This window comes from Vulpes lagopus, chromosome 1, assembly GCF_018345385.1.
Source record: "Vulpes lagopus strain Blue_001 chromosome 1, ASM1834538v1, whole genome shotgun sequence".
In the NCBI taxonomy this organism is placed as follows: domain Eukaryota; kingdom Metazoa; phylum Chordata; class Mammalia; order Carnivora; family Canidae; genus Vulpes; species Vulpes lagopus.
The window spans coordinates 148,235,438-148,250,052 of record NC_054824.1 but is presented as its reverse complement, the minus strand read 5'-3'; the positions used below and the strand labels follow the sequence as shown (position 1 = coordinate 148,250,052).

Here is a 14,615-nt window from a genome sequence, read left to right as displayed (position 1 = left end):
GGCAGAGTTGGCTTCTTATGATAGAGGGGAACACCATATATATGCACTAACTCTAGATGCTGTGCACTGCTGCTCAGCAGCTTACAAATTTCTGTGACAGTTATGACTTCATAGTATTTCTGGTACTATACATATTGCTATACTATGATTTTAATACTCTTGTTATTGACAGTACACACACAGACTTCACACCTTACTTTTCAGGCACAGTGGAGTGTGGGTTATATTGTTAACAAATTAAAAGGCAGCCTAGTGTTACTGTGCATCCACACCGAGGCTGTCCTGCTAGTATGGCGGGCGTCCACGTGGCCAATCCGAGCACCCCTTGCAGCCTTCCCAGTGCACAGGAAGGCAGCCATCATGAAAGTTAAAAAATATAAAACAATATCTTATCACAGCAGAACTTTCACAAAAAGGCAAAATGAGCCACATTGTGAGCTCCTGAGTGGCTCGTTTGTTAGCCAGGCAGGAAGGCCATTTACCAGTGTTGAGTTAATTAAATCACATTTGACTGCCGGAGCCAAAGAAATGTGTTCACGGAAAATAAACTTGTCTTGCACTATTAGCGCTTTGGCAGGAACAGTTGCTTTAAGAATGGGGCACATTGGGAAAAACATCATTGTTTGATTTTAAAACCAGGAAATGATTTTGAGTGGGTTGCTTTTGGCTTCTAAGTTAAAGAGGTTACAGGTCCTGCTCTTTCGTTGTGATTTGAGGGGTAGTCCTGAGGAATAGCCTTTATTAATAGTTCGTGTGGAATAATTATAGCCAATAATATGTTCACAGAAGTTGAGGAAACACTAATTTGCTACAACCTGCATTGGAGTTTGCTATGATGTATTACAACTCAGAGTGGTAAAAATACATGTGGAGCAGGAAGAGACTCGGTCAGACAGCTTTACAAATTATGTAAACATATGAGATGCCCAAACCCCATAGGTACTCATCACTTATTAATCGGCAGGTGGTTGGCAGCAAATATTTGAATCTCTCATTTTTTTTCCGGCTCTGTAGATTTGAATCTGTCATTTGTTTTTGAAACAGTAATATCACCAAAGAGCTTCATTTAGTCTTATGGAAGCACTGTTATCATATCCGTGAATTTTTGTGAGAAATCAAAACTGAATATCCTCACTTGCTATACATTCAGCCATCCAGTGCTTTTTCAGTGTTAATATTTTATTGCAAAGGGCCACGATTGAAACATTGATGAAGAAAAAAATCTCACCCACAACCATTATTACAAATATTGAATATCTTTGAAATGAGCTTTTCTGTAGACTTGATATGTTTTAAAAATAAATTTTATCTAGAATTATAAGACAAAACCGCACTTACATGTAAAACTTACACTCTGGTGAAGTAATTTTGACAGCTAACATTTGTAGGAATCACAAGTAATGTCAAGGTGCTTTATCTAATTCTCATGCCGTCACAAGTAAAAAGATGAGATCTCTATTTCCCACAGATTTGCAGCAGATAGACCTTTTGAGATCTAACTACAGTTAGCATCAGGTTTTGGGATTTGATGCAAGAGCTAAGGAAATGTCCATAGCTCAAAACCCGGTTACTGGCACTTGTGACCCTCCACCTAACCTTTAGTTAGAAGTGATTCATCTGCAGTGTATCAGCATGTTGGAACCACAAGTATCAGGAGAAGAATCTAATAGCATTCTGTAAATGCCTTCCAAGTGAGGAATATGCTCAATTAAATTATATGCTCATGAATTGCGACCAGTAGCCGTCTTTGTGAGGATATTTTCACAGATGAAATATGTTAACTCTCATTGCAGATCAACACTTGGAGAGAGGAACATTAGCCATAAGATTTTGATGATAGGGAAAAAAATCTGACTTTGAGCTCCAATTAAGCAAACATACTCTCCTTCCCCACAAAAAGAATTACATTTTTTGGTTAATACACCTATATTACAAAACTCAAAATCACTTATTATTTTATTTTGACTTTTGCCAATAAAAATGTATGGAAATTTGTTTTCTGTCTTACTATCTTTCTTTTTCCCCTTGGTCTGCCAAGCCTGAAGTGTTTACTCTCTGACCCTTTATAGAAAAAAATTGGCCAGCTCCTCTTATAGATAACAGTGAATACTAGTGGTAAATGAGAATAACTGGTGCTTGTACAAGGAGAAAAGTTTGCCTGGAGAAGACAGAGATCAAGGACCTAATAAGGAGTAAGAAAGAGAAACAAGGTTCTGCACCATTGAACCAAAAGAGAGTTTGTCGAGGTGGAGGGATGATTTCTCAGTAGTGTTAGACACATGAGAGTAGTTGTTTTTTTTTTTTTTTTAAGATAAACTGGAAATGTCATGCCCACCCACAAATCTTATTCTCAGCCTCATTGGAATACCTCTGTTCTTGGACATTGTCTATACTCTTCTACTTTTGCCTTTATTTCTGTTATCTCTGGTACTTTCCAGACCAGGGCTGTTCTTCTCCCTGTTGTCCTGTGGAAGTCCAGCTGATACTCCAGAATTGTCTCAAATTCCGCATTTTAAGTCTTCTCCAGAATTCCCAGTTTGAAGTAATCTTTCTCATTTCATTTTAGCTCTGCATTTTTTTTAGTACTGCTATTATATGACTAATGTACAAATACATATACATCTCTGACTTTTGGGGGTACAGCTTAAAATTAAATAAATGATATGAACCTTCTGTCTTTAGCTATAATGTACTTCCAGGGGTGTGTAACTTAGTAGTCATGGAGTTTATCTGATATAGGCAGATCCAGGGGGTCAAACAGTGTTATCACCATTACTTATCTTTATATCCCTTACACGCTTGCAGGTTATCATAGTGTTTCAGACTTCAGATTGTGACCCGTGGGTGGATTGTAAAATCAATTTAGTGGGCTACAACCAGCATTTAAAAACTTAAATAAAATAGAAAATGACAGAGTTCAAGCAGTAAGAGGGATTATTGCTTTGTGATGTTTATTTCTTTTATAATATGTATTGAATCATCATATAAATCATATTATTGTAGGTTTCAGTCAGAATTGTTTAAATATGACTTTTAGGGTAGCCTGTGTGGCTCAGCAGTTTGGTGCTGCCATCGGCCCAGGGCATGATCCTGGGGTCCTGGGATCGAGTCCCATGTTGCGCTCCCTGCATGGAGGCTACTTCCCCGCTGCCTGTGTCTCTGCCTCTCTCTCTGTGTCTGTGTCTCTCATGAATAAATAAATAAAATCTATAAAAACAAAAAATAAATATGACTTTTAATGTAGAGCTTGCACGTTCTAGTTGCTTTGTTAAATTGAGTGGAATGATACTTGACTTGGATTTCCCATATGTATATGAGATTTTTGGGATAAATGTATCAATGCGGATATAATCTACAGAGATTTGTCAGCAAAATTTGTAAGAGTAAATTAAACACATGCCACGTATTTGGTTAGCAAACTTATAGCAGTTTATTTATTTATTTATTTATTTATTTATTTATTTATTTATTTATTTTCTTATAGCAGTTTATTGTGATGGATTTTCAAAAGCTTTTAGGTAATAAGGACTAAAGTCCACTATGACAGTATTTTCTGTTGTAAGTAGGTGTAACGCTGTAGTGTATGGATTGCTTAAAAATCTGCATTTTGTTTGAAACTTAGAAATGTATAGGTACAGAAATAGAGTGCCCAAGTATCAAATTTTGTATAGCAAAATTTTGCCTAATTTTCACTGACAGCTTGACATACAATTCTCTCTCCTCTGAGTTTAGTCTTATCTGTTCCCTTTGCATTTGACTTTAGAATTCACATTTTTTTCCGGAGGCATTTCTCCTTGAGAAATAGTCTATATATACCAGTCATTAATTATATTAGAAAAAAGCACAGCGTAACTGGAGGAGGACTTGAATACTCCTATAGTCAAATCTCCTTTAAGTTGCTGGTTTTTCTTAGTTTAGAAGAAGCTTGTGGTATGTTAGTCTGAAGAGTAGGAGTCCTAAATTACGTTGGTTGTTATCAAATATTTTCTTTTGAATATTTATAAAATATTAGAAAATAAAATCATTTAGAAATGTTGGCAAATCTAGTTTTAGATTCCATAAGGGAAATTTTATTTTACAGTTATTTTCCAAAATGACTGTTAACTTTCATAGCCCCTGAATTAGCCAAATAATTGGCTACAGTGATCTGTAGTGCCATACGATTCAAGAAGGCTGTGATGAATAATTTTTTTCATTTATAACTGCTCAAATATCTCTGAAACCAATTTATGAAAAATATATAGAGTCCTAGTTTACATGCATTTTATTTGTTGGAGAAGTGGCATAATTATTATTATTTTTTTTAAAAACTTTATTTATTTTTTATTTTTTATTTATTTTTAAATTTTTTATTTATTTATGATAGTCACAGAGAGAGAGAGAGAGAGGCAGAGACACAGGCAGAGGGAGAAGCAGGCTCCATGCACCGGAGCCTGATGTGGGATTCGATCCCGGGTCTCCAGGATCGCGCCCTGGGCCAAAGGCAGGCGCCAAACCGCTGCGCCACCCAGGGATCCCGAGAAGTGGCATAATTAAACAAATGATCTTAAAATGTTGTTAGAACATTTTTTTTCCCGTAGGAAAAACTCTAATATTAAATACAAATCTACTTAGTTGCATTGACACTGTCACATAAAATTCTTATCACTTAGATATCATTTAGAATATTATGAATCAGTGAAATTTGCCTCTTCTCCATATTTTCTTGTCCTCTGTTTCCTGTTTGGGTTATTTTATGCTGGAGGAAAACAAAGCCAGGGAAATATTTAAAACAACAATGTTACCTCTTGAGTTAGCATTTGTAAACTGTTTAGAGTATGAAAGACATTCGTTTATTTATTTATTATTTATTTATTTTTTGAAAGAGATTTAAATGTTAGATAGTGTTGTGAATTCCAAACTCTTTTGGAATCCAGTTTGTGCTGAAGATAGAAATTGTTAGGAGAAAGCAAGGAGGGATGAATACAGAGTGGGCTCTAAGGATTAACTATTAATGTCTTTGACAGCAGGATGAGTAAATGAGCTTCCTGTTCTCCCTAAGAAGACTTCTAAAAGCATATCTGTTCTAGGAGATGTTCTTTCTCTCCAACACAGTTCACATATTGTATGGTTTTAGATGTTTTAGTATTGTTTCTTTGGAATGTAGTTTCTTACAAAGCACAAACTGACATAAAGATTTTTTTTTTAGAAATTTAGAAACTCTTATGGTGTGTTATACCCATACCTAGAGGTCTGTTTATTTTAGAGGGATAAAAGATTGCTACAGACTCAATCTGTATCTTTATTTTTTTATTTTTCTGGTGTTCTGTACATACAGAACATACAGTCTGGTGTCATGTCATGGATGTAGCTAGCTTTTTTACTGGACACTGACTCTGAGTGAAAAGAGACTGATGTAAGGATCAAGAACCCGGACTTCTGGTTTTCCCACTGTCTAGGGTATGATTGGGCAAATCAGTGGACTTTTTATGCCTTTGATTACACAGTCATAAAACAGGCATAGCAGCTATGATCCCTGCCTGCAGTAGAGGGACCTTATATAAACATCCTTGTACCCTCATTCTGTAACTCCTACTAATGGAGAAAATGGAACCACTGCTTGCTTACTCATGAACTTTTCACTTTCCATACTCTGGTCTGTGTTCTCTTTCATTTTTCCCTATATGTATACAGATTTATTTGTATTTGCACCTGTTGTCCTCTTCTCTCTCAGCGTGGGTGAGATATTTGCCCTTGACTTTTGTTCCATAGCCTTTGGCCCTTTGCAGAATTGTGCTCTTTGTGACTAGCTCTTTCCCACCTACAATACAGAGGTTTGGATATGGAAAAACAAAGCCTGTATTATTCTGCAGGTCACTGGTGTCCTTCAAAGAGCTCATGGGCATATTTATTTAATTATTCCTTTTGGTGGCTGTACAGTATTCCGTTGGATGTTGGATGGACACATTTAATAGTTTCCTTGTTGGACTCTATTCATATTGTTTCTGATTTGTTGCAGTTATTCAGAGTGCTGTGCAGTAAATATATGAGCCCACATGCCCTACTCTTGGAGTTTTTATTTTAATTGACGTATTCCTAAAAGTGGAATGCTAGGTCCAGGGGTTATGTGCCTTTTAAATTTCAGTAGATACTATGAAGTCACTTTGCTGAGCAGTTGCAGTAAGTCGTCATGCCCAAGAAAGCAGTTTCAACTCACTGTTCCCAACGTAGGAATGGTCTCTTTGCTAATCTGATTGGTGTAGAGTGGTATCTCATTGTTGCTTTGGTTTTGACCATGTATTGATTGGCTTATTGTGTTTTCTTTTAGGTGAATTAACTGTTAATCGCTTCAGCCTAGGTTTTTTTTTAGATTGCTTGCCCTCTTAATCCTTGGTGGGAGCTCTTTATGTTAGGATTATCCTCTCCTTGACATAGCTTATGAACGTTACCTCTCAGTCTGTATTTTTCTTAAACTTGTTTAAAGGCGTCTTAGCCATATTGGGTACTATTTCAAAGATGGTTTATGAGTAGGAGGTTGTTGTACCAGGTATTACATTTTACTGACTAATCACTGAGTGCAACTGTAGCAGAATAGAGTGTCCAAGAGCAGATCCAAGTATATTTTGGATCTTAAATTAGGATAAGGGAGTATTTCAGTTGAATTGGAAAAAATGGATATTTTTCCCAAAAAATGGATATCCAAAAAAGTGGATACTTATTTTAGATAATTGACTCTCCATAAATAAGAGAATAATTTTCACACCTTGTACAAAAAGAAATTTTAGATGAATGAATGAATGAACGTGATTCAAAGGTTAGGTTCTTTTCCTTTTAGACCTTACAGCAGCACCCTCTGCTTATTTCTGTCATGGTATTTATGTTACACTGAAGTTGCCCAATGATTTGTGTTTTCTTCTCCATTAGATGGTAAATTCCATCAAGGCAGGAGCCACATCTTACTCATCGTAGCTCCTCCAATCATAGTGTGATGTTAGCACATAGTGGGTACTCCATATCTGTGGAATTAATGAGCCGCTTTGTTCCCTGTTTGTTCTGTATTCTATCTTCCATTCCCAAGAAAGTTACATCTAGAATAAAATATAATGTGGCAAGCTCTTTACTTTGCCCTTAAACTTGTATTAGTAATAAGGTCAAGCCAGGCCAGGGGCCTGGATCAGGATTAGGGGTTTTGGGTAGGGTTAGATGGACTCCATGGAGATTTAGTAGGAAGTAGACCCAACATGACTATGGTGATTTAGTTAGATGTTGTTCTGAACAAAGGAGAAAGTAAAAGAATGGCTCATAGCTCTTAGAGATACTTGCTGGGAAATGTCATGGAGAAAAGGAGCTTTTTTCCCCTGTGGGGTTTTTATTTTTATGCCGTTTCTGATGCATCTTATCTCTTTAACACCAAAACCCAATTACAAGTGTAGTTAATTTTCAAATCATCACTTTTCTTTGAGAATTTTCTTTTGTATTTTCAGCTTGTTGCTTTCTCTAGTTGCTGAATTCTGTCCTAGGAACAGCTAATTTCCGCTGAGGGCAAAGTAAGGAAAGAATATGAGCAGACAGAACTGGAACTCTGTTTAGCAGCAGCAGCAGCAAAGGAAAACAGAATAATTTTGTATTTATAATTTTTTATGCTATCTCAGGAGATTTGTTTACTGGAGAAGAGGTTCAGTAAGGCACATGGAGAGGCTGGAAGGGAACGGATCCAGGGGCTCAGGGTTTGTAAAGAGGAAGCATGAAGCAGATTATGGATGAAAGCAGGTGATAAGAACACCTGGGTGGCTCAGTGGTTTAGCGCTGCCTTTGGCCCAGGGCGTGATCCTGGAGACCTGGGATCGAGTCCCACGTCAGGCTCTCTGCATGGAGCCTGCTTCTCCCTCTGCATGTGTCTCAGCCTCTCTCTGTGTGTCTCTCATGAGTAAATAAATAAGATCTTAAAAAAAAAAAAAAAAGAAAGTAGGTGATAGACAATGACACAATTTTGAGTATGACCATCGGTAGCAGAAATGTTGAGATGAATGTTTTGTAGCAGTTTTCTGGTGGATGGTCGTACTTAGACCTCAGGAGCCTGGGGTGGCAGGAGTAGCTATTGTACGCGTCCAGACAGGAAAGCTTTTGATGCAAGGAGCCTTTTGTCTTTTTATCTTCTGGGTTTTTTCTGCATGTTTAGTACAAAAAAAAATCCTGATTTGCACCTAGGGACTGTTTTTTGAAAGAGTGAGTTATATTATTTATGACTGTTTATATGTAAATATTCGATTTCAGTTTTAATAGCAGACATCTTTATTTGAAAAGTTTTTGTGTTTGCTCTTCTATTCAGAGTACTTTAAACTAGTACATGTGGATTTCTTCTCCACAACCATTGCCACTTCTTGCAACATATTTATGCTAACACAGTTTCATTACATTAGATTAGTTTTAATCTTTGTGATGGAGTCTCTTAAACATGAGGCCTAGTAAATAGAGCAAGTCAACCATAGACCAGGATTTGAAATACATTGTTCTTCTCATTTTCAAGGATTCAAAAAATGAAATTAGTTTCTTTTATTTAACAAAAATTACCCATGCTTATAATTATAATGTATAGTAATAAGAATATGAATTTTCTCAAGAATCTAAATCTTAAATGTCAACCTGATGATATCACTGAAGTAATATCTTCATTTGGTAATAAAATAATTTTAACTTCAAGGTGTTGTAAGTGACATTTAAATATCTTCTATTTACTATCCTTCACGCTGAGTGCTGTACTTTGAAGAAGGTATTATTGTTATAGATAAAAAAGATAAGAAAATAAAGTGTCAAAGAAATTAAGTAATTTTTCAAAAGTCACTTATAACCCAGTGTCAGAATTTGAATACAGGTGTCTCTGACTACAAAGGCCTTCTTTCCATTGCGTCTCATTTTCACTCATTTAAAAAAAATATATGTGTAATATAATATGCACACTCATATGAGATGCATGCATTGCATATAAAGCAATCTAGAACAATATCAAAAAGCTATGATACCAGGGATAATCTAACAACCCAGAGCTAATCCCTGTGAACATTTTAGTGCCTCCAACTTGTCTTTCTTTTTTGGCAAACACACACATGGTACTCCCTCAATACTACTTCACTTCTGACATTAGATGTGTGGGTTTTCAACTCATCAGGAAATTCTGCGACACCAGCAGAGTGTCCTACAGTTTAACTCCGTTCTGACACTGTCTCCCTGGAGACAACATCAGATCCTAGACTAAGTGTTCAAGTCCTACAAGACCCCCTCCTCACTCCCTCCACCCCCAGTTACACGTTCAGGTTATTATTTGTGCTTCTGACTCACAGATGAAAGATTGGAGATTCCCTGCTCCTCAGACATGTTTGATTCTCTAGAGCTGCTCCCCTGCCTCAGGAACAGCTCCATGAAGGAGGTGCACAGGGCAAGATATGATGGAAGAGGCATGAAGCCTCTGCAGAAGTGCACCATTCTTCCCGCACCGCCGCCATTTGTTTGCCAAGCCAGAAGCTCTCTAAACCCTATACTTTTGGGTTTTTATGAAGTCTTCATTAGATAGGCATAATTGATCAAGTCATTGGATGTTGATTAATTCAGCCTCCAGGCCTTCCCTAGAAATTTCCAACCTTCTAGTCTTGTTTGATTCCCTTGGCAACCAGCCCCCATCCTTAGGCTACCTAAGGGCTTTCCAGAAGTCTCCTTAATATAAACATAAGTGTGGTTGAAAAGGGGTTTGTTATAAGTAACAAAAGCTACCTTTATCTTATCGCTTAGGAGATCTTTTTTTTAAGGACTTAATTTATTTGAGAGAGAGCACGAGCAGGGAGAGGGACAGAGAGGGGACAGGCAGAGGGGGAGGGGAACAGGGCTGAGGGAGAGGGTGAAGCGGACTCTTCACTGAGTAGGAAGCCTGACATGGGCTCTATCCCAGCACCACAGGATCATGACTGAACCACCCAGGTACCCCTACTTAGGAGATTCTAATGGTTTTTAGGAGCGCTGCCAAAATATATATAATTAACATAATAATATAATATAATATAATATATAATAATTACATTAATATACTATATACAATATAGCTATATTAATATATGCAGTATATTTATTTATTATAAATCACAGTATCCTACAAATAGACTCATGAGAGTCTGTATCTCTACAGACTGCAAACTCTAAAGTTAGTTTACTTCTGTTTATACATACCTAAGAAAAGTCCATTCTTATATTTCTGTACTGTCAGGAGTGAAAATAGAAATATGTATATGATGGAAATTATTATATTCTATATATTAGTGCTTTCCAAGTACTGGTCCAGGTGCTGGTTTGATAAAGTTGTTAGCAGTCCAACAAGAAATAAAGGAAAATGTAGTGATGATGAAAATGAATTTGCTCAGCATAGTAAAGGACTGTCTTATATTCTGAGTTATTTTAATCATTTTTGGAGAATTCATATGTTTCCTCTATGAAATGTTGGTCAAACTGTGACGTACTATTACAGGTGGTGATGATGATGTTTTCCATGTTGTTACTTTGTGAAATACAACAAACAAAACAAGGGTGTGTTGTTCCCTGCTTCAGGTTTTTAAATTTTATTTTACTGCTTCCTGAAATTTGCAAACCTTGTACTAATTGTCTTTCGTAGTTTCTTGTAATTAGCAACAAAAGTATCTGACCCGGTGCTATTTGACCTTGAATTACATTACATATATTAGTCTCTCACCCGTATTATGTATTGAGTACTTTTTCTTTTTTCATTCCCAGTACTTGGTCATGGATTATTATGTTGGTGGGGATTTGCTTACTCTGCTCAGCAAATTTGAAGATCGATTGCCTGAAGATATGGCTCGATTTTACTTGGCCGAGATGGTGATCGCAATCGATTCTGTTCATCAGCTGCACTATGTGCATAGGTAAGATGCCATGCAAGAGTGGGTTGTGTGAATGTCACGGAGATACTTCTGTTGGAAACTGTACTCTTGATGGCCATGGGATAATTTTGTCTTTGTAAACTATTTGACAGGTACAGTGATTTATTTAAAGTCTTCCTACAAATGTGTGTTTGATTATGTACAGCTTAAGATGGAATGAAAAGAAAAAAGTGGGCCTATTTACAAAATGATTTTTTATTCAGCATTATTTTTTTTAAAGTTTTTATTTAAATTCCAGTTAGTTAACATATAGTATAATCCAGGAATACAGTGTAGAGATTCAACACTTCCATACAACACCCAGTGTTCATCATGACAGGTGCATTCCTTAATCCCTATCACCTGTTTACCTCATCCCCCCACTTACCTCCACTCTGCTGACCCATCAGTATGTTCTCTGGAGTTCAGAGTCAGTTTCTTGGTTTGCTTCTCTCTCTCTTTTTCCCCTTTGGTCATTTATTTTGTTTCTTAAATTCCACCTATAAGTGAAATTATGATATTTGTCTTTCTCTGACTTATTTCACTTAGCATAATACTCTAGCTCCCTCTTTGTCAAATGGTAAGATTTCATTTTTTATGAGTAATATTCCATTGTGTGTGTATATATGTACCTATATACATAACCACATCTTCTTTAGTCATTCATCTATCAGTGGACGCTGGGGCTACTTCCATATTTTGGCTATTGTAGATAATGCTGCAGTAAACCTTAGGGGTGCATATATCCCTTTGAATTAGTGTTTTTGTATTCTTTGGGTAAATACTCAGTAGTGCCATTACTGGATCATAGGGTACTTGTATTTTTAACTTTTTGATGAACCTCCATACAGTTTTCCAGAGTGGCTGTACCAGCTTGCATCCCCACCAACAGTGCACGAGGGTTCTCCTTTCTCCCAATACCGGGTTATTCTTATACCTGTTGACGCAGGCTAAAAATCTCTTTCTAATGTTAACAGCTTATAATAATTTATGTGTAATAAAATTTTTTTAAAAGTATTGGATAGTTTAAAACGCAGACTCATATTTTTTAAAAACTAAGAAACCATCACAGAGTTACTTGTGAATTAATCATTCAAATGAGAAACTGAGTTGTGCAAAATGTGAGAAAGAATGAAGAGGCGCTGGGGAGAAGCTGGTGAAGGGCCTGCCACATTAGAGGGAAGGAACACACTTTGTTGAGTCAGCTCCAGGGCTTCTCAGTCTGTAGGTTGGAGGGGCTGGGGAATTGGCATTTCTGACATGTTCCTAGGTGCTGCTGCCACCACTGCTGTGGCCACCACACTTTGAGTACTTCTGCTCAGTAAACACAGCAGCGACTGTTCCTTTGAAGTTGTGGGTAATGCACAGGACAGGAGCATGGATAGAAGAGAAAATTTCTGTTTTAGTGTTGATTTTGTTTTTCTTTTATGATGTGGGTGTCTTTTTTTAAAGATGTGGGTTGATTTATTTAGTAATGAACTTCTGGGACATTATTAAAGGGAGAATATTTTGATTAAAAATTTTGTGTTTATGAGATCTCAGTTTGGCTCTTGCATATTCATATGTGTTTCTCTGTTGATATCTAATAGTCCCAATTTTTTTTAGAATAAAAACATGACATTATGAAAATTATAAAATACAGTACAGTTTTTAAAATAATATTATAGTCTTAAGACCAATTATAGAATGAGAAACTAAAGTGCTTTTGTTACAGTAACCCAGGATCCTAGTTGATGACTGTCATTTAAAAGTATCATTATTGGGATCCCTGGGTGGCGCAGCGGTTTGGCGCCTGCCTTTGGCCCAGGGCGCAATCCTGGAGACCCGGGATCGAATCCCACGTCAGGCTCCCGGTGCATGGAGCCTGCTTCTCCATCTGCCTGTGTCTCTGCCTCTCTCTCTCTCTGTGTGTGACTATCATAAATAAATTTTAAAAAAAAATTTAAAAAAAAAGGTATCATTATTGAACATTTAAAGAATGTTAGTTTTGGACAGCCCGGGTGGCTCAGCAGTTTAGCGCCACCTTCGGCCACGGGTGTGATCCTTGAGACCCAAGATCGAGTCCCACGTCCAGCTCCCTGCATAGAGCCTGCTTCTCCCTCTGCCTGTCTCTCTCTCTCTCTCTCTCTCTCTCTCTGTCTCTCATGGATGGATAAATAAAATCTTTTTTTTTTTTTTAAAGAATGTTAGTCTTAGATTCAGTGAGTTCAGTGAAACTTTCTCTAGTTCATATCTAAATTCTCAATAGGGAATGGTTACTTTGGAAAATCATTTGTCTAAATGGGAGATAGTAAATATGAGGTATTTCTACAAGGTTGTGACAAGTACTCTTGACTGATGACAGGACCCTTTCCTACCAACTGTATATGCAGTCTTACAATTCTTCAACACAGCATTTTAGATGACAACTATCTTTCTGATGTTGACTTTGGAAAGCCATTTTAACCCCGAGCTCTGCTTAAATACCTATAATTTTGCAAGGTACTTAATGTTAAGTGAGTCCTATGTATCTCATTGTTGGACAGCTATAATGTTATAGAATTTTATTTTATATTAAGCTGAACTTTTTTGCCTTATCATTGGTCCCAGTTTTGCCTTCAGAACCACATATAATAGTCTAATTTATGTTAACGTGCCTTCAGAAGTCATTTCTTTGGGCAGCCCCGGTGGCGCAGTGGTTTGGCGCCGCCTGCAGCCCGAGGTGTGATCTGGAGACCCAGGATCGAGTCCTGCATCAGGCTCCCTGCACGGAACCTGCTTCTCCCTCTGCCTGTTTCTCTGCCTCTCATTCTCTCTCTGTGTCTCTATAAATAAATAAATAAAATCTTTTTTAAAAAAGTCATTTTGGGGATCCCTGGGTGGCGCAGTGGTTTGGCGCCTGCCTTTGGCCCAGGGCGCGATCCTGGAGACCCGGGATTGATTCCCATGTCGGGCTCCTGGTGCATGGAGCCTGCTTCTCCCTCTGCCTGTGTCTCTGCCTCTCTCTCTCTCTCTCTCTCTCTCTCTCTCTCTCTCTGTGTGATTATCATAAATAAAGAAAAAAATATTTTAAAAAATCATTTTTTTCTTTAGGATAAACATCTAGGTATCTAGTTTCTCTGTTACCAAAATTTATGTACACCTTCTCTCTCCCACTATCTCACATACATATGTGTGCCCTCACCTTGTGCCCATTCCATACCTCCTCATCCTCCTTCCTTGTCTCCCCCCACATTTGCTTCTCAGTGGACATGCTCTGGTGGATCAATGCACTTCTTAAAATGTGATTCCCTCTATCAAACGTTTAAAGAAGAAACCATACCTATTCTACAAAAGCTGTTCGGAAAGATAGAAAGAGATGGAGTACTTCCAAACTTGTTCTATGAGGCCAGCATCACCTTAATTCCAAAAACAGACATAGACCCACCAAAAAGGAAAATTATAGACCAATATCCCTCATGAACATGGATGCCAAAATTCTCACCAAGATATAGCCAATAGGATCCAACAATACATTAAGAAGATTATTCACCATGACCAAGTGGGATTTATCCCCGGGATGCAAGGCTGGTTCAACACTCGTAAAGCAATCCATGTGATTGATCATATCAGCAAGGGAAAAAACAAGAACCATATGATCCTCTCAATAGATGCAGAGAAAGCATTTGACAAAATACAGCATCCATTCCTGATCAAAACTCTTCAGAGTATAGGGATAGAGGGAACATTCTTCAGCAT

General features: G+C 37.4%; 1 protein-coding gene across 15 annotated transcripts in view; it reads left to right on the top strand.

Annotated features, from left to right (window-relative positions):
* CDC42BPA (CDC42 binding protein kinase alpha) overlaps positions 1-14,615 on the top strand; it is a 322,452-nt gene that overhangs the window by 110,563 nt on the left and 197,274 nt on the right. For all 15 annotated transcript variants that reach the window (XR_005986974.1, XM_041750305.1, XM_041750332.1 and 12 more), the window contains exon 5: positions 10,753-10,901. Coding sequence is in view for 14 of the 15 variants with exons in the window: in XM_041750305.1 (XP_041606239.1) it covers positions 10,753-10,901 (149 nt within the window). In the remaining variant the exon portion in view is untranslated. The remainder of the gene's footprint in view (positions 1-10,752; positions 10,902-14,615) is intronic.